The sequence below is a fragment of the Ictidomys tridecemlineatus genome, chromosome 4 (genome assembly GCF_052094955.1).
Source record: "Ictidomys tridecemlineatus isolate mIctTri1 chromosome 4, mIctTri1.hap1, whole genome shotgun sequence".
NCBI lineage: Eukaryota > Metazoa > Chordata > Mammalia > Rodentia > Sciuridae > Ictidomys > Ictidomys tridecemlineatus.
In genome coordinates, this window is record NC_135480.1 from 186,981,133 (window position 1) to 187,005,587 (window position 24,455).

Sequence of the window (24,455 nt, forward strand, 5' to 3'; positions counted from 1 at the left end):
CTTGAATTAAAGAGCCACAATTTGTGAGCCAACAGAGTAAGACATCATGATAGGGAATAGAACAAACTCCTCAATGGACATTGTCAGGTGGCCACAGTGACCAGACCTGGGTATGGGATCCAAGATCACTAGGTGAGAACACGGGAATGTTCTAGAAATCAAGCCCTTCGTTTCACAGATGGGAAAAACAAGGCAAGAAGGCAGATCATGTTGCCAGGCAGCCACTGCAAAGCCAGGAATAGAACAGGAGCCTTCTGACCCCAAGACCAACACACTTTTCTTAGAACTATCTTGAGACAATTGCATGATGGTTGCTACCTGAACAAGAAAGGGGAAAAGGCAGCCTCGATTTTCTGCTTCAGAGAGGTTAAGAAGCAAACCTGCAGCATCGGAAAACCATACATCTTAGGGCTAAAAACTCATTGACTATAAAAAGTGCTTGCTTTGGAGAAATATTTTTGGCCTTTTTTTTTTTTCTTTTTTATGGTGGACCAGGAAAAAACAACCACCACCACCTACAACCGCAGGAGAAAGGCAAAAGAAAATGAAACAAATTTGTGCCTGACTAAACAGTAACATGCAATTAAAATGATGGATGTCTTTGTGCCAGAGGTTGAGTTTGAAACAAGCTGTTGGAAGAAGGGCAGCCCTGAAAATAAATTGCCAAATTACTTTTTTGCAGCCAGACTGCAGATTTCTCCCACCCTTGCAATTCTGAAAGCAAATAATTCTACATCAATAAATATGCAACAAATTCCCAGGAAACCCAGCCAAGAAACGTGAACAGAAAGAACTAAGTTTGGGTGGATGGCTGCCCCCACCCATCCTGCACTGTAGGAATGTGAACTAAATTTGAAAAGTGAGGCATGTCAATGCCACCTCATACCCAAAGCTTCCCTAAGTGCCCCCGTCCTGTAGGGACTGCTCCTATTTAATCTGTGCAGCCCTTTGTAGCTCTCAAAGTGGTGTCTGGGATCTGACTACACAGCCTGGACCACAGGGCACAGAAAGCACAGCCTGGGTCTCATGGGGATGGGGTTGGAGTTCAAACTCTATTACTCATCTTGGAGTCTATTGTCCTGGAAGGTTCTTACTCGGGGAAGATGTTCTAAAGATTGTATGAAGCGAGATGATGAATTTAACAGGGCTTGGCCCAGGGTTCACCCAAAGGACACACCTGGTGATGGAGGTGAACTCATTCTGGGTAGCACACCATTAGCAGAAGAGGAAGATGAGCTTTGTGGAGGGTGAGTGATAGAGCAATGTTAGGGACTCACCTGGGTGCTGCACCCTACACCCTCAAATTCATGTTGAAACCCTAAACCCACCCCCCACCCAGGACTTCAGAATGTGACTGTATTTGGAGACAGGGTTTTTAAAAAGTTAACTAGATTAAAATAAGGCTGCAGGATGAGCCCTAATCCAATATGGCGTATTTATAAAAAGAGGAGATAGGAGACACACACACACACACTGAAACCAGGAATGCTCACCCCTTGGAAAAAGACCAGGTGAAGACAGAGGAGAGCAGACAGAAAGAGGGTAGTCACCTGCACACCAAGGAGAAAGGCCTCAGAGGACACCAACCCTACCTGTACCTTGATCTTGGCCCTCTAGTCTCCAGAATTGGAACAGAACAGACTTCTCTTGCTTAAGGCACCTGTCTGTGGTGCTTTGTTATGATCAACCTAGCCAAGAACAGAGGGAAGATCCGGGGCTTCAAGTTAGGTTTGAACCTGGGCTCCAACACCTACAGCCAGCATGACCCTGACTTGGCCCCTTCACCTTTCCAAAGTTGGTTCCTGTCTGTAAAGCGAACATAAAAACACAGTACCACCCCCCCACCCCGAAGCCACATAAGGACAAGACAAAAACACGTGTGAGAGTTCCCCACTGTGCGGTCACAGCTGGCCACGAGCAGAGCCAGCCTGTGTGCCGAGGACCTCTGACTCAGCCCTGGGAACTTTCTGGCCCATGTCTCTGGTGAGGAGGGCTCTGGCTGTGTGGCAGCTCTTGGACACTTGCATGTGCTTCCCAGATTAAGACTGAAGGGAGGGCTGGTGCCATAGCTCAGTGGTAGAGCGCTGGCCTCACACATGGGAGGCACTGAGTTTGATCCTTAGCACAGCATAAAAATAAAGAAAGAAAGATACTGTGTTCATCTTCAACTAAAAAAAATATTTTTTAAAAAAAGAGGCAGAAGGGGAGCCCCCACCTCAGTAACCTAGAAGCTTCCTAGGTCACAGAATAGTCTTGGACCCCAAGTTCCTTGGGCTCCATTCATGGATGGCATTCTGTAAATGCAGACAATGAACCCAGAGAGAAAATTAGTCTGTATTCTAGTACTTTTAGTGTCATGCCAACTGCTAAGGCATGGAATTTTAACATGATTTTACTTAGCTCTGCATGTGTATAAGATTTTCAAAAAGGTTAATGAGTGGAAAAGTCCATAAACTTCTTTCCTTTAACCCTGTCTATGGTGAGGCTGGCTGCTAGGGTCATAAAACTGTAACTGAGGCACCACTACCCATTCATTTGGGGGGGAAGTATATAAACAAAGTTGTCTGTTTATAAGTAGCCTTTGATTTTCCTTCTCTCCCCCCGCCACTTTTTTTTTGTGGGTGAGGAGATGAGTCAGTAGTCTTAAAGAAAAAAAAAAGTCACAGCCTCCCTGCAAGGAGGAGGCAGAAATGGAAGAGCATAGTTGGCCTAGCATGTGCAAGGCCCTGGGTTTGTCTCCCGTGCAGGAGGAAGAAAGGGGGGAGAGGGGAGGGGGAGGAGGAGGAGGAAAGAAGAAAGAGAAGGACATATTCAGATGGGGAAAAAGAGCATGCACGGCTCCCAGCCTGCCCTCGGGTTTGGATTTGTAAGGATGGCATCATCAAGATCATTTGCCTGAGGTGTGGGTTTGCAGCTAGAGTAAGCTCTAAGTTCATCACACTGAGTAAGCCCTTCCTCACCCATTAAGTGAGGAAAACACTTCTCAATCATATATGCATTCTACCAAACCATCACTGAATGCCAAGCAAGGTACAAGCATTAACCAGGACTATTAAGAAATCTTACTTTAAAACAGAATGCACATTAGGAAATCATTTACAGAATGAAACACCTAGGAACAAATATAGTAACTGCTCCGGCTGGTCATAATCTAACTGCAGTTGTTCCCAGTGCAGGGAATTTACCTGGAATGGTTAGCACTGAGGGTCCTGGTGCCCCCCAGGAGTTCCAAAAGACTGTCTTGACCAAACCAGGCATGAACCCCCAAACTCCCATGCCTTCTAAGAAAATTAGAAAATACAGCAGGAGGAGGAAGAGGAGGAGGAAAATATGTAACACCAGTGCCACCCACTTGCTGGACAACTTCTGCTGGATGGCACAGAGACAGGAAGTGGGTCATGAGGAATGGGGTGGGGGTGCAGGCACCTCAGAGCTCTAGCCAAATGCTACTCCCCAGGGATTCAGACTGTGCTGCCACATCTAATTTTTCTTTTTTCTCTTTTTATTTCATTTTATATTATTCAGGGATTAAACCTTAACCACTGAACCACATCCCCAGCCCTTTTTATTTTTTGAGACAGGGTCTTGCTAAGTTGCTAAGGCTGGTCTTGAACATGTGTTCCTCCTGCCTCAGCCTCCCAAGTCACTAGGATTACTGGCATCTGCCACCATGCCTGGTTCAATTTTTCAAGAAAAATCTAGAAATATGAGGTTTTTTAAAATGTGAAATAGGGCAGTTTTTTTTTTTTTAAATGTGTGGGCTTCTAGTTTATTTTTGTCCAAATTATATTGTTACATTGCATGCATGTGTGAACATGCAACAATGATTCCCACAATTATGTACAATTATAATACACCAATAAAAATATGGAAGCAATTTTTAAAAAGAAATTAAAGGGTAACTTGCATAGACAAAAGTGCATGTACAATTCCAGGAGTTACCAAAAGCAAGCACCGCTGGCAACTACCACCCAAGTGAAAACCAGAACCCTCCCAGCTCCACCCCCACCCCACTGAGGCCCCCCTGTGCCTTCCTGGGCTCCCATCCCTTCCTCCTTTCCCCTGGGCACCATGGATTCATTCTGTCTTGAAGTTTGTATCCATGGAATGAGACAGCATGTATCATTCACAGGTGCCTGGGGATGGCGCCCCTTCAGTTCCCAGTAGAACTGTGTCCATGAACAAAGGCTCACAGGTGGCACTTCACAATTCTAAGAGGAAGGGAAATGAGATCCGGGAAATTCACCTTTTGTGGGTTCACCCACAGTAGAGAAAGACTTGGAACCACAGAGGGAGGGAGGAGTCAGAGATAAGAGACTAGGCAGTGGGTGGAGCAGGGCAGTCAAAGTCAATGGAAGGGGAGGGTCTGTCCCAGATCAAAGGGATGGCAAAGGACAGGGGCAGTGGCAGGTGCCAGTGCTGGGAAGCCAAAGTTCATGGTCACCAAAATGCAGAGAATAAGCAAACCCAGAGAGACTGTAGCCAGGGAGGCTGGGACCAGCCCCACTCTCCCAAGCCTCTGGGCTCTCTCTCAGGGAGACAGAAGCAAGGCTTCCTGCAAGGAAAAATCAACAAAGATGACCCTCTGTGCTGCTTATTTCTTAAAAATAAACAAAAACAAAAACAAAACAAAACCCACAAAACTTGTCATTACAGACAATTCAAATAAATACAAAGTAAAGCCAGGTGCGTGCACTCCTGTAATCCCAGTGGCTCAGGAGGCTGAGGGAGGAGGATTGCAAGTTCAAAGCCAACTTCAGCAAAAGTGAGGTGCTAAGCAACTCAGTGAGACCCTTCTCTAAATAAAATACAAAATAGGGCTGGGGATGTGGCTCAGTGGTTGAGTGCCCCTGAGTTCAGTCCCCAGTACCCCCCCCCCAAAAAAAAGAATACAAAGTAAATAGAATAGTAAACACCTGTCAGTTTTTGCAATGATTAACATTCTGTATCATCTTTCCCTGTACTCATTTGTCCTCTGGCCTTCATTATCAGTTTTACACTTCCTTTTCCCAGAGGGTGGTAAGTTATACTTACATTGAAATGCATGAGTCTGAGCTGTTCTGGTTTGGCAGATGGAAACATCTGTGTAACCCGCACCCCTCTACCCGTCCCCAAGCAATAGCTATTCTGATTTGTTTCCTGCACAAATTAATTCTGCCAGTTCTAGATGCATATAAATGGAATCAAACGGAGGCTACTCTTTTATGTAAGGTTAATTTCACTCAGCATAATGCATAGGAATGCAAAACTGAGATTTCAGAATTCAGTTTGAGTCAGGCACAGTGGCACTCGCTGTAATCCAGCTGCTCAGAAGACTGAGGCAGGAAGATGGCTTGAGTCTTGGAATTCTAGGCCAGTCTGGACAACACAACAAGACTCCATCTCTTAAAAAAAAAAAAAAAAAAAAAATCAGTTTGAGCCAAGCTAGTGATGACATGTCTGCATCGCCCTTCCCATGCCATCTTCTATGGATGACCTACAATAGAGCTTTGAGATAAACATTTCAGGTAAGAGTGACCCCAACTGAGGTTCAGAGCTATGATTTTTCAATGAACTGCTCAAGTCCTACTTTCTTCCCTTGGTCTCATGTACAAACACCAATTTCTGCACCTAAAATATACAATAACAAATACCCCAGAGCTCTGACGAGAGCTGACTTTGATATCCTCAGAGAAGCAAGGTAGCTGCTTCCCCCGGGCCTGTGTCCTGCCCTGGCTCTTCTCCCCTGAGCAAGAAAATTGAGGAAAGGCATGTAGTGTTCTCCACAAATGCAAAAGACATGACTTGGGGGGGGGGGGGGAGGCGCTGGGGTTGTGACTCAATGGTAAAGCATTCGCCTAGCACATGCAAGGCCCTGGGTTCCATCCTCAGCACCACATAAAATTTAAAAAATAAATTAAACAAAGGCATTGTGTCCAACTACAACTAAAAAATAAATATTTTTTTAAAAAGAATTTTAGTTGCAGGTTGACACAGTAACTTTATTTTTATTTATTCATTTTTATGTGGTGCTGAGGATGAATCCCAGGGCGTCACCAGCAAGCAAGTGCTCTACCACTGAGCCACAACCCCAGCCCCCAAAAATAAATATTAAAAAAAAAATTTTAAAAAGACACATATTCTCATCAAACTGGCAGTGACTTGCGGAAAGAGATGCATCTTTGACTCAGTCCTGTATCTACCTGGCGCCTAGCTTGTTCTGTGTACACAGCAGGGCCGCCATAAGTGCCCATCTCTTTGTTATTCTCTTCCCCTTGAAAATGTCAGCTCCTCCCAGGTCTGAGGCAACAGGGCGGAGAGTAGGAGCTGCCTCCCTCTTCTCACTCATACACCTGGAGACTGTAACTCCACAGCTCTGCTTGGGGCTCTGCAAGACCAGAGTTCATATGAGGCAGCTCCCCCAGGGCCTGCAGAGACGGTCCTATGGTGTCAGCCATGTCTCCCTTCTGCTTCTGACGCAGGCCCTGCAGGGCGAGAATTCCATTCAAACCCGTGCTGAACTCTCTCCAGATGCTACCTGCTGGCCTCTTGCACTGGCCTGATCTAAAATGACCAGGAATAAACCCAGGATTTGTGGCACCTGAAAGCATATACCACTGAGAGGTCCTCTTAAAGAAAAAAAACACGGAAATATCTTAGATTGCAATCTTCACAAAAACAAAGGCCCAGGGAACCCAATAGGGCGCCTCAGCCCTGTGCCACCTTCTGGGTTCTCAATCTCACCGACTTGACATTCGCAAAACATCGGGGCCACCTCTCCATTTCACCATCTAAACCCAACCACCAAATCCAGGGGGTTCCAAGTCCTCCAGTTCCTTGGCAACTGTCCTTCCTGTTCATGTCCAGCACCACCCTAGATGAGGCCTGCACTACGCTGACCACCTCTTGGTGTGATTGCCCACCCGCCAGCACCCTATGAGCCAGAACTCCGCTGCTCCAGAACATTCAGGGGACCAGGCCTCCTTCCCACCTCCCCTGCTCCAGCGTCCCCAGAGCCACTTTCCATTCTCCATACCGTCTTCCTCACACCCTCTGCAGGGAGGTTCTTCTCCAGGCTCTCCCAGCCATTCTGCCAGGCCTCTACCACACAGGGTCCAGATCAGCCCAACCTCTCCCCTGAAGCCATCCCCAGCTACCTCTACTTCCAAGGAACTCCACGAGGCTCCATTTATCTGGTGACGACAGTGCCTGAGTCTTTCTGGTTTGTCTTGGGGAAATCTGAGAGGCATGATGAAGTGGCAAAGAGCTCAAAAGAATAAGTGAAAAATTTGGGGGGTCTTCGCTACTGCATCAGTTTGCTAGTGTGACTGTAACAAAACACCACAGACAGGATAGCTTAACAACACAAATCTACTTCCTCCCAATTCTGGAGGCTCTATGTCCAGGGAAGGTGTGGCCAGGGTTGGTTTCCTCTCCTGGGCTTATGAATGGCTGCTTCCCCCTTTGTGTTCCACGTCCTCATCTCCTCTTCTTTAAAGGATATCAGTCACGTTAGACTAAGGAGCGCGTCCAAGACCTCAAAGGATAACAGCCGCTCTGCTGACTTCCAAGGGTTATCAGGAGGACTGGGAACACACACAAAGATCCCGCAGGACCTTAGAACCTGTTGGCCAATCTCCATCCCATTAGGAGCCATAAATGCCTTTGCCACCAGGGCCATTTCAGATATCTTCTGTACCAGGGTACAGCTACGTCCCTGACTGTGAGATAAGGACCAGACACCCCTAAGCTTTTCTCCAAATATAAGAGACAGCCTAGTAGGAAGATTAAGATCATGTTTTACCACAAACTTTTTAAAAAGGTGTATATAATAGGATCATATTTTTGTTGAAAGACCTTGTTTGCTCCAAACTTAAAAACACAGAACGGACACATCAGGATAGAATTTATTTTTTATTTATTTATTTATTTTTGGTTGCCGATGGGCCTATATTTTTTTTAAATGCTGGGCTGAGAAATGAACCCAGTGCCTCACACATGCTGGACAAGCAAGCGCTCCAACACTGAGCCCCAGCCCCAGCCCCAGCCCAACATCTGTTTTTAATCCAAGCAGCTTTTCCAGCCCCCTTCCTATTTTCTCTTCCTTTTCAAGCAATCTGTTCTTATCACCTCAAAACAGGTATGTTATATTCCCAAATGGAATATGAAGACTTTTTTAAGGAAAAAAAGAGATGAAGCCCGTAAACGTGGGGGCCAGGTTTCCTGGGTCCGCCCCTTTTAGTGCACGCCCTGGGTGAGACATGTTTAGTGCTTCTGTCTCCTCCTCCATCAAACATGGCAGTAGTTGTCTTGTAAAGTTTTTGTAAGAATGAATGGAGCAAATATACAAACTGCTCAGAACTGCGTCTGACACCTAGCAAGAACTACTTTCATAAGATGCACTTTGTCTGGGATAACCTCTATCTTTCAGGAGTTCTGAAGACTCATTCTCAACATCCTATGACCTTGGAAGACCAGCTGGCTTCTGATACTAATTATACAGTCCTATGCTTCATATCTAACATTTGTGGGAAATCTGAAATGAAACTGAGTTAAGCCAAGAACTTTAACCAGTGGTTTCTGTCCTGCCATCTGTAATGAGTCTCTGCTCAGAGAGCTATATCATATGCATACTGTACTTATGCTATAAACTAGTTCTCTCTTGAAGTTTCATCTTTGCTCTTCAAATTCAATTTCACAGGTTGAGCTTATACCACCAGTTTCTAAAGGTCAAGATCAAGGTCAATAGCATACACCAGCAATACAGGACAGGGGCCAAGGCACTTATCTACTGTGTGTACTCTCGTAGTTGCTTAACTTCTCTGGGCCTGGACTCATCTGATAACAAGGATGCCGATAGGAACTACCTACTTCATAGGACTGTGAGGAGTAAGTTAAACTGTGAAAATCTGTTGAACAACATAAATAATCAATGCTCCTCAACAACATCGCACTAAAGTAAAAGAAGCCAGATAAGATTGTACGACTCTATTTATATTAAATATCCAGTGTCAGCAAATCCATAAAGACAGAAAAAGATTAGTAGTTGCCAGGAGCAGGGAAGAGGTGGGAACCACTTCTTCACAGGATACAGGGTTTCCTTTTAGGTGGTGAAAATGTTCTGGAGCTAGACAGAGGTGGTTGCATAACACCGTGAATACAATAAATGTCACTAATGGTAAATTTTATGTCATGACTATTTTACCACAATAAAAAAAAATCACTTGGGGGAAAAAAAAGTCAATAATGTTATATAGTATGAATTACCATACAAAGAACTACTATGACGTGACTTGTGCTAGGTCCCACCCAAGGCAAAAGTGCCCTGCCTGTCCCCAGGCAGCATTCCCAGGCAGCAGAGGGAATGTCACAGGCAGGACCACAGGGAATGGTTCCAGATGAGCTTCATACACATGGTGGCATCTGAGACAAGCCCTGCAGGATGACAAGGACCGCGAGTGATAAGAGTCAGCCAAAGGGAAGGGAGCCGGCACCAGGCAAGGCACCTGGGTGAGAAGTGGGGGCCCTGCCGGAGAACCACTGGGTGACAGCCTAGGAGAAGAACTGGATTGAGGGCCTGCAAATGATTTCAAGTCTAGTTCTGTCATTTACCAGCTGTGGGACACTAGGGGCAAAATCTTACTGCTGAGCCAGAGCCACCACTGCTCTCTGTGAGAGACGTGCGAGGACTGCAGGAAACTCTGAAAGGTGAAAGCCTGGCCTGACCCTAAGACACCACACGACTGTACCAGAGGTGGCCCTGTCCAACACTGGCTCTCAGAGCACCAAGAATCCCCTCGGGAGCTTTAAAATGTTCTGATGACCAGGTTCTGCCTCCATGCCCCAAGATCCTGGTGGTAGTAGTCCAGGGTGTGTCGCAGGTTGGACTTTGAAAAGCTCCCCAGAAGATTCTGGCCCACAGTAAACTTTGAAAATCGCTGTTGAAGCTCATTAGTCAACACCAGAAAGGCTACAGCATGAGTAATGACGCTCCAACGGCTGGAACTGCACACGAAGCTGTAGGTCAGACTGTCAGCAGCCTGGGGGCGGGGGTGGGGGGAGTGTCCACCTTTGTGTCCTCCAAGTGAAGGGCTGCAGTCCTGCAGACCAGGAGAGCAACAGCACCCAGCATGCTGACCCCGGGCCACCAAGGCAACATTCAATTGCTCCTTCTCTTCTCATAGGACAGGAGATGTGTCATGCCCTTCAAGGACAGTTCCATGTCCACCCTGAATGAGCTCCCTTTGAGCAGGGCCCATACATTTTCACCATTCCCCATTGCTCACACAGAATCTTACATAAACTAGATGCTCTGGTTGTTTTCTTCCTTTTTTTTTTTTTTTTTTTACATAACTTTGTTTACAAAGTTTTCTTTTTAATGTGGTACTGAGGATCAAACCCAGTGCCTCACACAGGCTAGGCAAGCTCTCTACCACTGAGCCACAACCCCAGCCGCTTGGTTTTCTTTCTGTCATACATAAATGAAATTGCCAAACCAGGATGGGTCTTGTCTGTAAATGACTAAGCTGTCGCTCTCTGGGAAACTCACATACAGGGTTCATTCCCTGGAGTGAGCTAATAAGAGAAAGGACATGTTTCCATCATCCTCACACATGCAATCCTCTTTTTCCCTTTTAAGAGACACTACATAATTTTTGCATTTTTCTTCAGGAGTCTCTTTAGTGAAGAGGGACTTCTCCATTAAGCTAGATACTTCTGGACTAAAAAAGCAAACTAAATCCGTAGCTTTAGAATACAGAGGTGCCTGAACAAACACCGTCAACCACGGGCCCTCACTTCCCCGTTAAAATACCCCACATCCACGTCTCCTTTCTCAGCGTCCATCCCTGAGCACCCCACTGTGTCTGCCGCTGCTGGCTGGTGTGCACGACGTGGACCTGGGTCCTTCTGGGCCTCTCCCTGGACTCTGACCTGTCACTCTTACTGCCATCAAAGTGGTGCCGATGCCACCTAATGCAGATCATCAGGGACTGAGCAGGTGGCACAGGCTTGGTCTCAGGCCCCAGCACACAGCAGCAATAAAAGGACTGCAGTCAGGGAGATGCCCGGATGGGCAGTTGGGCGCACAGCAGGTTAATAACTAACCCGCCCAAGCCTTCGCGGCTTACCAGGCACTTTCATATGATAACCACGTGCACTTCATGGGAAGACCACGAGAGCCCCCTGCCATGTGCCGGGGAAGAAGCCAGGCTTGCTTTAGAAGAAGCAGTGGAGCCTCGGAGAGCCAAGGGGAGGGCTGGGTATCATGAGTAGGAGCCAGGAGGGCTGCATGCAGGAAGCTGCCCCTATTACACCCTCATTACTGCTCATTTGCCACAGGTGAGCAGCCAGGAAAGCAGTTTCACCCCAGAGCAAGGCTCTGGCCCATGTGGTCTCTGTGGGCTCCAGTGGGGCAAGGCCAGTCATCCAGCTGGGCCACGGTCAGCCCATCCCCTTCTCTGGAGCATTCATTGATTCTGTGTTTTCTAAAACACCTTTGGCATCCCCAGCCAGGAGGACGGGAAGAGCTCACTCATAGCCCTCTCTGGGGGTAAATATCCAAACAGGAGTAATCTAGACAAAGAAAGCATCCAAGGTCAAAACCAAGGTCAAGGAGCCAATGGCAAAAGAGAAAGTGGACACAGAAGAAAAAAGAACAGACACTCTTCCCTCAAATCTGTTGAGAACTTCCCAAGACAAGGAATTTGGACTCTTCAAAGAAGGAAAGCCCTGTGGAAAATGGGGAGGGTGGCTGGGCTCCCCTGCAGGGCTGAGCAAGGAAGGTCCTACTTTGAACCTCAGTGCCTTTCACATATGCCGTTGCAGCCACCAATAAGGCTGTTCTCCAACCTGCCTGCAGAGCCCAGAACTTTCTATCTGATGCTCACCCTAGAGTCGCCTCCCCCGCAGCTGCCCCCACCTCGGGCCTTCCTGTGAGCTGGTTACTTATCTCCACTCAGACTTCCTGACCAGGACCTTCCCATTGATCTGCTTGTCCTGAGTTACAGGCTTTAAATAAGGCCAGTTTCCTGTGCCGGCAGTACCTCAGGGTGGCCAAACATTGAGAAGCCAACCCACAAAATCCAGAGACCCCCAAATTATATAGGGCTTCTTCAATAAGTAAATGGCCAGGAAAAGGAAAAATAAAAAAAGATAAAAGAAAAAGTGGGCGGGGGACTCTGGATTAAGTGCTTTGGATAAAGTGTCACACAAATGCACTGGAAGGACCTCTGTTATGGTTTGGATATGAGGTGTCTCCTAAAAGCTTCTGAGCTAATGCAGGAATGTTTAGAGGCAAATGACTGGATTGTGAGAGCTGTAACCCAATCAGTCCATCCTGGTTTGAGTGGACTAACTGGGGGGTGTAGACAGGTGGGGTGTAGGTGGAGGAGGTGATTCACTGGGGGCGTGCCTGGAAGAGTCCATTTTTTGTAACCCCTTCTCTCTCTGCTTCCTGGCTGCCATAAATGAAGTGGCCCCATGATGTTCTGCCTCACCTCCGGCCCAGAGCTATGGACCTGCCCACCATGAACTAACCTCTGAACCCGTGAGTCAAAAGAAACTTTCCCTCCTCTAAGTTGTTCTTGTCATGCATTTTGATCACAGTGACGAAAAACTGTCTAAATCAACCTTGCTGAAAACCAATGAGGGAAATTTGCACATTAAATATCTAATGCCAAAAAATAATCATCACATCATTTTTAGGTGTTTTCATAGTATTATGGATAATTTTTAAAATATAGCTCTTGAAGATATATAACCAACAACGTTTATAACACAGAACATATGTTTGGATTTGTTTTAAAAATCACTGGGGAGGGGAAGAGGTCAGGGTAGAAATGAGTGACAGGTGCTGATAGGTAACGAAGCCTGGTGATTCCTTAGGATCCGCCATACAATTCTCTCTACTTTTGAATAGGTTTAGAAACTTTCCCAACAAAGACATTTTTAAAAAGTGGGCAGAATGTAGAGTATACAGCCTGCCATTGCTCACCAAAAGCCGCTAGCAGTCGCTGACTTCAGTTCATTCACAGTAAAAGTGGAGTCAAAACTTTTAATTCCTATTCAATAAGAAAGGCTGGCGGAGGAAGCCCATGGATTTGGGGACTTAAAGTATTCTCTCCCGCTCCTGAGATTACCTCTGAAGAGTGGATATGGGAACAAAGACCAGGGGAAATAAGCTAAATGCAGGGAGTGGGGAGGGGGAATGCAGCTTCCTGGCTGCTCAAAGTTGGCAAAGTTCTTAACACAAAGCATTCCAAGAGGAAATACAGTAGGGCTAACAGACACAAAATACTCAACCCCACCAACAACTGGAGGAGTCCCCATAGCTCCCACCAGACAGGAGAAATAAACCACAAATGCTGCACAACGTCAAGGGTTGGAGAAGAATGGCCTAAGGAGGCTTTTATATGCTGCTGGGATTCCTGTAAAAAATTCTGCATGATATTAAAAGGCCCTGTCCGTCCGTCCTCCCAGGGAACGCCCAGGAGAGCTGCTTATACCTATGCACGGGAGATCAACTCCAGAAAGGTCAAAGCAGTATTTTTTTTTTTTCCTAATAGCCCCAAACTGAAAACACCCCAAATTCCTACAGAGAAAGGATAAATTCCTAGATACTTATGCAACAGAGTAACTAGAGAACAGTAAGGACTACAGCTCATTGACACGGATGAATCTCATATTCACATAGTGAACGGGAAATCCATTCAAGTTCATAAACACATAAAACTAACAATACCCTGTTTTACTTTATGGGAAAAACCTATAAAGTTTAGGAGCAGGGAGGAACATTCAGGGGCCTTCACAGCACTGGTGATGTTCCTGGTTTAAGCTGGGTGGTGGGTACAAGAATGTTCATTGTATTATTTTCCCTTCAACCATCCATGCCATAGAAAGTCTTTTGTGATTATATTTCATCATTAAAGTTTTTTAAAAACATGCTGCACAAAGGACTTGCCAACACAGAACAACTCAGACAAAATGGAAGGGGGAGAAGAAATTTACCTGACACCCCACCACACCCCCCAAACTAAGACCAGATGACCTTGGAGGATGATCAGCACAGAGCAAGTTCCAGGGGAGAGATGCCAGAATCCCAAGTAGAAAAGCTGGGGGAGAGGGGGCTGGGGACATCCATGTCTTCAATGGCAGGGCCACTAATGGACGGGTGGCACTGAGTGAACAAGTCCAGACCTAACTCCCACAAATGGATAAACACGATGTGGCCTATGTATGCAACGGAACCCCAGACTTAAAAAGGAATGAGGTTCTCACACCCGTGACCACACAGAGGAACCCTGAAGAGACTGCTAGGTTACATGGGCCAGACACAAAAGGACAAACATTTCCTGCTCCTAAGGTCCAAGAGGTGTCCATCTATCAGGGTGTCCTTCAAACGGAGCCACAGTATTTTCCCCCCATCTCTGGCAGGTGGCCTGGTGGTGACGGCATAAATTTGAACAGTCTCATATACCTGACAGAGCCTGGAAGCACTGACTCCATAGTGGTTATGCTGGAGGCTACTTATATAAGGTACCTAGAGTAGTAGGATTCATAAGGACCCAAAAATGTGAAATGGTGGTGGCCAGGATCTTAGGGGAGAAAAGGGGGGAATTAAGTGTTCAATGGAAAAGAGTTTCCGTTTGGGAAGATGAAAAGCTTTGGAGATAATTTACTGCATGCCACTGAACTACACACGTTAAAAATGGTAAATTTTCTGTTCTTTATATTACCTCATGATTTTTTGAAAATTTGTACTTGGGGACAGGTGCAGCTGAGTACATGAGCAGGTAGGACAAAGGAGCAGCACCCTTAGCCCACCTGAGTGGGTATCATGAAGCAGACAACAACACTCAGATCAGGAAATGGGCATGGAGGGGACACCGCAGAGCAGAGGTATGACAATGTTGCAGGCACCTGCCAAACCAGGCAGATGGTGCCCTCACAGCTGGAGGGCAATGTGGACAATTCCACTGGAGATGGAGCTCAGCTGGGTACCAAGGAGGCACCAGGTGATCCCAGGGTAGGACAGACCCCTTGGGAAAGCTTCCAGAAAGAAAATCTGGGCACTCAGCCAATGATGACCCTGGAGGAAAGAACTTGCAAAAACTGCTGAGAAATGGCACACAGAACCCAAAGGCCAGAGGCATGGAAAGGTGAAGCAGGGTGTGGGAAGGAGAGAGGGGTTACTGCATGAAATTCTGACCTTCCCAGCGAGTTCCATGGACCACACAGGCAACGCAGGACAAGTGGGCGTGCAGGGCAAGGGCTGGGGAACACTAGAAAGCCACGCAGGAAGCCTATCCTCAGTCTGGTGCTACCAAACAGGTGAGGGACTGGAGGCCATCTGCTCTTGGAGATCTCCTGCAAGGGAATAATACCTTCCCAGGAAGTGACTATTAAGGGAACCAGGAGCTCAGTTCTGAGAGCCTGGGAGGTAGGGTTGCCCATCAGGCAGGAAAACCAGGCGCTTTGCATATCAACCTCCAAACCCAAGAGACTGGCAGAGGCAGGTGTTACACACACACACACACACACACACACACACACACACACACGCATGCATGCACACACCCCACAGAATAGGGCTGAAATTAAGTCATTCAGCATAAGCATAAAGAGGGCACCAAACTTGTGAGAAGTGTATCAGGAGCTTGGATGGGAGAAAACAAAACAAAACGAATAAACATTAAAAAGGCAGGGATAGCGCCTACCTGTAATCCCAGCTACTTGGGAGGCTCAGGCAAGAGGATCACAAATCCAAAGCCAGCCTCAGCAACTTAGCAAGGCCCTGTCTCAAAATAAAATAGAAAAGGAGGTGGTGCTGGGAGGTAGCTCAGTGGTAGAGCAATTGCCTAGCATGTGCAAGGTTCTGGGTTTGATCCCCAATACCAAAAAAGAGGAGCTGGGTTAGGGCTTAGGGTGGAGCTCAGTTGCAAAACACTTGCCCAGCAAGTGTGAAGTCCAGGGTTCCACCCCAGCACTAAAAAAAGAAAAGGATATATGCCCTGCTTATACACATGTATACAAAAGCACAAAGAAACAAAGCAAACCCAACCAGTTGCTATGCAGCAGGATGGGACATGGAAAATGCTTTTTTTGGTGATAATTTTAAATGTTGCTCTATGAAGCACTTTAAAATATGTCGCCTACTTCTGATCTGGGTGTTAAAGAATCACACCAGAATGCACCCTAGAGAAACTGCACACGAGTCCAAAGATACAAACCCAGTTTCTGGAAATCTCCAGGGGACTACAGAGGCAGAAACCTTCTGAGGCTTAGGGGTCCCCATCCACCTGGGGACCCTCTCAGGCAGGCTCAGCCTCCATCATGCCCAGTGCAGCTGTCAAGGGACTTCTCAGAACACAAATGTCCCCCAGACTGAGCCTGAAGCTTGCGTCTACTCACTACAGTGTGGCTGTGGCACACTGAAGCCAGCTGCTAAGCCCTGGCTCTCCCCTACAGATCAGGGGTAACAGCCAGCACAGCACAGTTTTGAGATCATTCAACAAGATAATCCTGGAAGCACCTCAGTGTGGTACCAGGCTGACAGCAAAAGTTCAGTAAGGGTGACTTGTATATATAGCTAACTCACAATGCTCAGCACTTCAAAGGTTTCTCACTCATTCTTTTAAGACCTAGGGCCACAGCCAGCGGGGCTCTCTCCCCACTCCAAGAGCCCAGGACCCAGGGAAAGACTGGCATTTTCTGACTCCCATCCCCCACACATTTGCACCTGCTGCCTACAAACCTGCCAGTGAACTCTTACCGTGGGCATTTTACATACCCTTTGGGACAACCCCAATGCTACTTTGGGCATCAAACCTCCAACTCCACCCCAGGCCAGCTTCCCTGCCACCCTGCCTCACACTGCGTTACACGTCTGCCAGAGACTGGGAATTCAAGAAAACATCCTTCCTCTCCTGTACCCTGCCAATGCCTCATCAGAGGAAGAGCCCCACAGGCCTTTGCTGACTAAAAAAAGTTTTACCTTGGGCAAACAAAAACATTCTGAAAGCAATTAAAAATAAACCAGACGTTTAAAATTAAATGAGCTCAAGAGATAAGTCACTGAGGCTGCCGAAGGCATGCCATTAAGGAGATTGGAGACCAAGGGACACCAGTCAGGCTGCAAAGTTCTAGCCTGCCTTGACCAGGTCAGCTCTGGCTGCTACCAGAGCCCCAGGCATCCCTAGACAGGTAAGAGAGTTGTGACTGCACCAAAGCAGATGCTCCCAGATGCAAAGGGACTCGGGCTATATCAGCAAGACCTCAAACTTGGGGTCTTACAGTCCCTCCTTAATTGTGCCAAAAGGGTGGGAAGAGATTTCCATCAACCCCCTGCAGTTCATCATTTGAAATACATGATTATGCTGGCACAGTGGCATACACTTGTAATCCCAGCTACTAGGAAGGCAGAGGCAGGAGAATTGCAAGGTTGAGGCCAACCTAGGCAACTTAGCAAGATCCTAACTCATATATTGAAAAATGGGAATGGGGCAGGGTAGGGGGGTTAGGGATGTAGCTCAGTGATAGTTTTGATCTCCAGTACCAAAAAAAAAATCATATTTATCTCTAAATATACACACAAAAAAGCACAGATGGATATACACCATATATACCCCAGCCTCTGTAGAAATTTTAGGTGTCTTTCTATCTCTTGCCTCTGTATTTTCTAACGCGTCTGCTGTGGATGTGTTCTCAACGTGCAGTGGAAGTCAGGGAGGGATGCACACCAACCTGAAAAAAACCACAGATGAATGAGCGGCTGCTGCTTGCAGTGGCCTGGGCAAGCGCGAGGAAGTGAGTGCAGATTCCTGGCAAAGAAGGCTCCAGGCAGAGCAGAGAGAAGCACAGGGGAACATCCCACAGCCAGCCAAGGGGACACCAGTGGCGAAGGATTCAACACACAGGTTAAAGACAAATTGTAGGCGGAGGATTTCTGTGGTTACCCGGATGGATATCTGCTAAGTCCCCATGCAAGAATTTAAGGGAAGGCCCCACCCCCACCAACCTTCTGCTATTTCAAAACTAAGAGCAGAATTCAGTGAGATTATGCACGTGGAAGTGCTTAACAAGTTAATATTTGTTCAAAGCCCTGTACCACTGTAGGGTCATGTTACTGGCACCTGAGACGCTGGGCAGACCCCATCACTCCTGCAGACCAAAACCCCCCCTCCCATATTAACACTGGCCATCGAGCAAGTGTGGCACCAGTCAGAGATCTCCTGCTACCATATCATATCCCAGGGGGATGGCATTCACCTCTCTCAGCCCCCAGCTCAGCCCTCCTTTGAAAACAAAAGCATTTATAAAAATAACACGAAGTCACGGCCTATATAGAAATCCAAGGCTCCCCATGGTCTCATTCATGGACTGAGAGGAGGTGGGGTAAGCACTGCAGGGCCACCTTTAGCCAGTACCTATCCTGCAGGAGCAGAGAAGCAAGTCACCAGAGGCCTGCCACAAGGCAAGGGCCTGCAGCAGCCAGAGCCTAGGGAGGGGTAGAGAGGAGGACCTGTCTTCCCTTACCTCCTAGGGTGTCACTTCTTCCCACAACAGAGGGGGAGAACAGTCCTGCAGAGCAAGCTCCACTCCACTTTCCCTTCCCCAACAAACTCACCTGACTACACCTGTGAAGTGCCCTGGCCAGTGCCCCCTTCTCCTAGACCGGCCCTCCTCACCCCTCATCTGGACCACTGACATAGCACAACTGGTATCCAGCCCCTCCTCTGACTCAGCCTCCACTCCACTGTGACAAACAGAAACTGATTCCTAAAGCACAGGTCACTCCCCAGCTCAAAGCTGCACGGCTCGCAGCAATGTTTAATGCAGAGTGCAGCTGCTCTTGGTTCTCTTGAGCCCTGGAGTCAGGGGTTTCATGAGGCTGTAAAGAGACCCCCTCATCAGAATCACCTGGAGGGGTGATTCTGTGGTGGACTTGCTAAGAGCCCAGCTTCCTGAACTCCTGGCTCAGAAATTCCGGGAGTGGGCTCTAGGAATTTTAATTGGAGGAAAATAAAAAAATTCCAGATGAGCTCGGAGTGGTGGCACGCACCTCTAGTCACAGCTCTTGGGAGGCTGAGGAGGGAGGATCACTGAGCCTGGGAGTTCAAGATCAGCTTGGGAAACATAGTGAGACCCTGTCCCCCCCCCAAAAAAAGAAAGAAAAAAAAAATCCCAGAAAAACTTGGTATACCCTGAAGTTAGAGAACTGTTTTGCTAGAGTTTCCAGCTGTTTGGGAAAATCTGTCCTACTTCCAACACCTAGGGACATACCCTGCCCACCTTAGGACTAGGAACGCTAACAGTCCTAACTGCTGAGGCTGATCCTAAGTGCCACAGCTTCAAAAGCTGAACAATCAGGGTTCCTGGAGCAGCCCATTCTGACCCTTCCACTGATGACTCAAGGGAAGTCACTTTATATCCACAGGCTTCAGTTTCCCATATATACAGTGTATAGATATGTGCTTTCTAGGGTCCCACTCAATTCCAAACTAAGGCACATGACCTTTATGTTGCATCACGTATGTTCTGTTCGACCAGAGGTTCCAGTCCTAGCATTCTAAGAATCTGTGTGTGGTGGGGGGTTGGGGGTGGGGGTGGGGGTTCTTTTCTCATCCAAAATGAAATTTTTAGTAAGCATCTCTCATACTATATCCAACTGCCAATTTCCAATAAGAAGAGCCAAGCCATGGCTAGTCTGCCTGGCACAGCTTTATTTATTTATTTTTTCCCTAATGTTCATTACTAGAATTTTTTTTTCATATCCTTTCCATAGTCCAAAGAGGAGGAATGAGAGTTATATAAAATTACAATTTCCTAGCAACCTTCAGCATCTTGCTGTTTATTGAGGCTTATTATGTCTTTTCCATATTTGATGCTCCCATTTTAAAGACTGGGAAATCGATGCTCAGAGAATTGAAGTTACCCAAGGCAGCAGAGCCAGGCTGTAAGATAGCACTGGAATTCTCCGTGTTAGCACTGGATCCCGGGGGAGTCAATGCCAAGTTTCAGATACAATGAGCACAACTGGGCGAAAAGCTGCACTGGTCAACCAGCTGTCCCCTCCAAGGCACGGCAGGAGTGCTAACCAGCCAGCCACACATCCTAACAGCTCTCGCCACAGAGCTGCTGGAAGAACGCACACACGCACTGAACGGAGGCGGGGCTGAGCAGCAGCCACCCAAGCAAAAGTGATGCCAAGGATTTAGTCAACAGAGAGCTAATACGAGTCAACAGTGGGTGCTGCTGCCAAGCACACCAATGGGATCTTCAGCTGCATTCACAGGGGAAGAGTATCTACTCCCTCCACCTGCCCTGCTCAGACACGACCACACCTGTGGGCTGGGCAGGCTGGGCTATCGAAAGGGAGGTGCCTTCCAAGGCAGGGCCAGGTTTTCTGAAGGGAGTGGCTCAGGGTGGCACTCTGATTGGTAGGGTGAGCCAAGGACTCACCTGGGAGCTAGGTTTGCACAGGAAGCCCACCGCTTGTTATAAATGGGATTCTTCAAAACACCTGTTTACATTTTATCACTGACCATCCTCAGCAAAGGTTACAAACACCCAGGAGTGCTAGAGGACTCTTGGCCTACCACCAGAAGAAGGGGCTCCAAGCCCTGTCCAAGAAGACTGACTCATCCAAGAAGACGATTATGGTGGCTTCTTCCTTTATCACATATGACAAGACAGAACTAAAACGAGTCAACAGTGGGTGCCGTGGCCAAGCACACTAGTAGATCTTTAGCTGCTTTCACAGAGGAAGAGTAGCTTTGCCAAGGAACACTGAATTTGAACTCTGATCCTTTCAAGTGTCAAAAGTCCAAAATCCTAATTCCCCCATCCCATTCACCCCAGCAACCAACCCATCTGGGTGTGCCTGTCACATCACTTAGCATGGCTCAGAATAAAAACACCGTGTGTCCACCTGTCCCCCAAGAGTCTCCAGGCCATGACTCTCATGTGTCCTCAGCACAGAGCTTGGCACTTTAAAGACATTCAGTAAATGACTGAACTGAGCTGAGGTGCCGCAGCATGGTCACACTGAGGGTGTTATTGTGTTCAAGGCAATTTCAGAACACAAGTGTCCTGACTAGAGCTAATAAAAAGGTTTATGGCAATGCATGACCACTTTGAGTATGTTGAGCAGAGAAATTCTTGAGGCCAACGCTACCAGACGGTTTTAATTACAAAGGAGTCACAGTTAGCCAGGCCAGGTCCCTGGGTATCTGTGGAAATGATAGGGGCAGAGAATGAAGCTTAGGGATAGAGAAGTCAAAGGTACATCCTATCTGCGTGACAGCAGCCAGCCAATGCCAGAGCTCAGGAAGCAGCCGAAATCCAGAAACCGAAGACAGAAATAATGACGAAGGGGACCACATGCCTTAAAAAAAAAAAAAAGTCATAAAAAGGGAGCCCACTGAAGTGGGTCTGATGTCCAACACAAATGCTACCAATTCATCGGGGAGTGGGCCACCTGGCACAAAACCTCGTAACTTCGAGAATTAATTACAGGAACTAACACTGTGAATTGGGAAGATGAGTAGGGGAGTCTGTGTGATGCAGTTCTAATATCTAATAAATCCTTAAATCGATGAGCCATGCTCACGGATGAATTTTTCTTCATCTTTCCTCCCTGGGAGCTCACGTGACAAAAGCCAGCATTTGCTTTTTATTTGGCTTTGGACAAAGTGCCCAGATATATATGTGTATAAAAAAAAATTGGGGGTTCATGAAATCATCTGAAAGGCACCAAGAAATATGGAAAGCTGAGACGGGTGAATTCTTCTTGTATAAAGGCAAGAAACCTTTTAGGATGCAAATGTCCCCTTCCCCCACACTCTGCAAGAGCTCCACCGGCTGTCACAAATAACTATTCCCATCCTACCTGTTCCTCTGTGTACCTGTTTGGCTCTATCTACCACACATGTACTTTGCTCCGTTTGCATTTTTCATCTCAGAATCACCACTTAAGCTTGTCGCACAAACCTGACAGCAGCACTACATTGTATAAATGAATTATCCCTGGGGAATAGACAAGCAAACCACCAGTAAGGAGCACTGTCAAAGTTCCCAAGGAGAGCATTCTGTTCCCAAATGCAAACTACGCCACATCCTCTCCAATCCCAAACTGCCCACTCCAGAGGCAGCCTGCTCACCTCTCTTTTCTCCTCCCCAGCTCCCAGGCCCTCTCTCCCAGCTGAATAAAAGCAGAACTTCCTTCTTTGGGAACTATAACATTTTAATGTCCTTATAACAACTCTAAGGATGGGATGTTGGTTCCTTTTCCATGAATAAAAAGGCCCCAAAGGGGTATTTTCATAACAAAATGATATCCTATGGAGAGCACAAGACGCCACAAAAATAAAACTGCCATAAACCGGAACTGTCTCAAAATCAAACCTACACGGGGAAGGATTAAACCCCAAGCCAGGCAGCTCGGCTTTTCCTATCTGATACCCTTAACACGCTCCTAGTTCTCTCGTGAAATCCAAAGAATTCCTGCCACCCAGAAAGGCCTAAAAGCTTTCGTGCAAGTCCTGGTATGTTATTCCTTCCCTTGAAACCCTCGGGACGATCTGTAACATTCATCTAAAGCTCAATTACTGCTGTGTCCTCAGTCACACCCAAAGATTCCCCAAGGCACCGTCTGCCGCAGCGCCGGGTGCACAGTAGGCGCCCCGTTAATGTGTGGGTTTGATTGGATCTGAGCTGGCCCCTTCGTCAGAAACACGCTGGTGGCTGGACGCCCTGCTGGGGACAGCAGCGCCGGCCTAGCTCGCCGCCGCCGCCGCCGCCGCAACGGGGCGGGGGTGCAACCACCTGTGGGCGGCTGGCCGGGACGCAGGCCCAGCACCGCAGCCCCGGGGTGCCCGGCGGGCCCCACGCACACTGCTGAGAACGGGGTTAGTCGGGAACGCCAGGCCCGTGGGGTCCGGGATCGACACCCTGGGCCCCATCAAGGTCTCTGCCAGAGCAAAGTTGACCATGTCCCAGAGTTAGTTCCCAAGTCGCTCCACCCGCCGCGAAGCTGAGAGCAAGAGGAGCTCTTTGGGCTGGAGTCAGGGGCCACCCTGAGAAATCAACAGAGAAGAGAAACTATTCTCTAACCCCCTCCCAAACTTGGGGTACCTGCTGGGCAACAGGAGAGGACTTTCCTCTCCACGGTCTCGCCAAGGCCTAATAGAAGGCTTGGGAGGGGGGATATAGCGCGACACCCGGGAACAACCCTGCACTACTTTGAAATTTTCTATCCATTAATCCAGCATCAGGAAGGCCCCCACTGGAACCGGGGGTGGGGGGCGCTGGAAAGGCAACACTTGCAGGGAACACAGGCCATCCTCGCCAAGGGCAGGGACTTGGAAAGGGGGTGAGGCCCATAGGACCAGGTGGGCACCAGAGAAGGTGCAACCCCATAGCACAACGTGCCAAAAAGGGGGCACGGGCCAAAGAAGGGGCCGGAAGGAGACCGGGACCTAGCAGTGGCCCAGGAGGGAAAGGGGCTACCGAGGGCTGTCAGAGGAGATGGGGGAGGGGATCCCAGAGAGGTGCAAGAGGATCGACCCAGAGATAAGCACTGGGACAGGGGGAGCTGCCTTAAGGGCGCATGATCCAGTGCCCCGACCGGCTCCGTCACTCACCGGCAGATCCACGCTCACTTCGGTCCCGTCGAGCAGGAAGACACGGCAGTACAGGGTGGCCTTAGCCGTTCCGGCGGCGGAGATGTGCACCGCGGCGCCGCCCGTGAGCAGGGGCCCGCCACCGGCCGGGAACACGCTGCCCCCGGGCGCGGCGGGCAGCGCCGAGGAGGCGGCGGCGGAGGCCGGACCCCCCCGTGGCCCCCCGTCGCGCTCGTCCCCCAGCCCGGCGGCCCCGCGCCCTGCCGCGCCCCGCGCGTAGCGCTGCATGGAGCGGCGGCCAAAGGTCCGGCGCAGGAACCGCAGCATCCTGGCTGGGGGCGCCCCCTGCCTCCGCCCCCTGCGCCGCTGCCGCTGCGCCGCCGCCTGGGAGCGCCCGGCGACGCCGTCAGTGCCCGCCGCCGCCCGCGCCGCCGCCGGCGGGCTGCGGCCCGGGGCTCGCTCCCGCCGAGGCCGAAGCAGAGGCCGCGCTCCGGCCGCCTGCGGGGTGCGCCGGCCGGGCCAGCGCCGCCTGCAACTGGCCGCAGGCGGGAGGGCGCGTTCCGGGCAGCCCGGGGCCGTCCCGCCGCCGCCGCCGCCGCCGCCGCGCGCTCTCCGGGTGCGCTGGCTACGGAGGGAGCCGCTGACCACGGGCAGTCGGGGGGCCGCGGGGCGCAGGGGGCTGCGGGGCGCAGGGGGCGGGGGGCGGGCTGCTCCCGCGCCGCGCGCCGGCCGAGGGCCAGCCGGAGCAGAGCGCCTGCGTGCTCCCAGCGCGCTCGCTCCCACTCGCTGCGCGGTGCCCAGCCCGAGGAGGCCCCGCTGAGCGCCCGCTCACAAGGCGCCTTTTCCTGCGCCCGC

The 24,455-nt window shown here is 49.0% G+C and overlaps 1 protein-coding gene across 7 annotated transcripts in view; it reads right to left on the reverse strand.

Annotated features, from left to right (window-relative positions):
- Positions 1 to 23,981, reverse strand: part of Epb41l4b (erythrocyte membrane protein band 4.1 like 4B) — a 132,972-nt gene extending 108,991 nt beyond the window's left edge. For 3 of the 7 annotated variants that reach the window (XM_078047926.1, XM_040283816.2, XM_078047925.1), the window contains exon 1: positions 23,622 to 23,981. In XM_078047926.1, the coding sequence (XP_077904052.1) occupies positions 23,622 to 23,927 (306 nt within the window). In that variant the 5' untranslated portion in view covers positions 23,928 to 23,981. The remainder of the gene's footprint in view (positions 1 to 23,621) is intronic. The other 4 variants (XM_078047928.1, XM_078047927.1, XR_013438213.1 and 1 more) reach the window with 3 other exon arrangements.
- Positions 23,982 to 24,455: the final 474 nt, after the last annotated feature.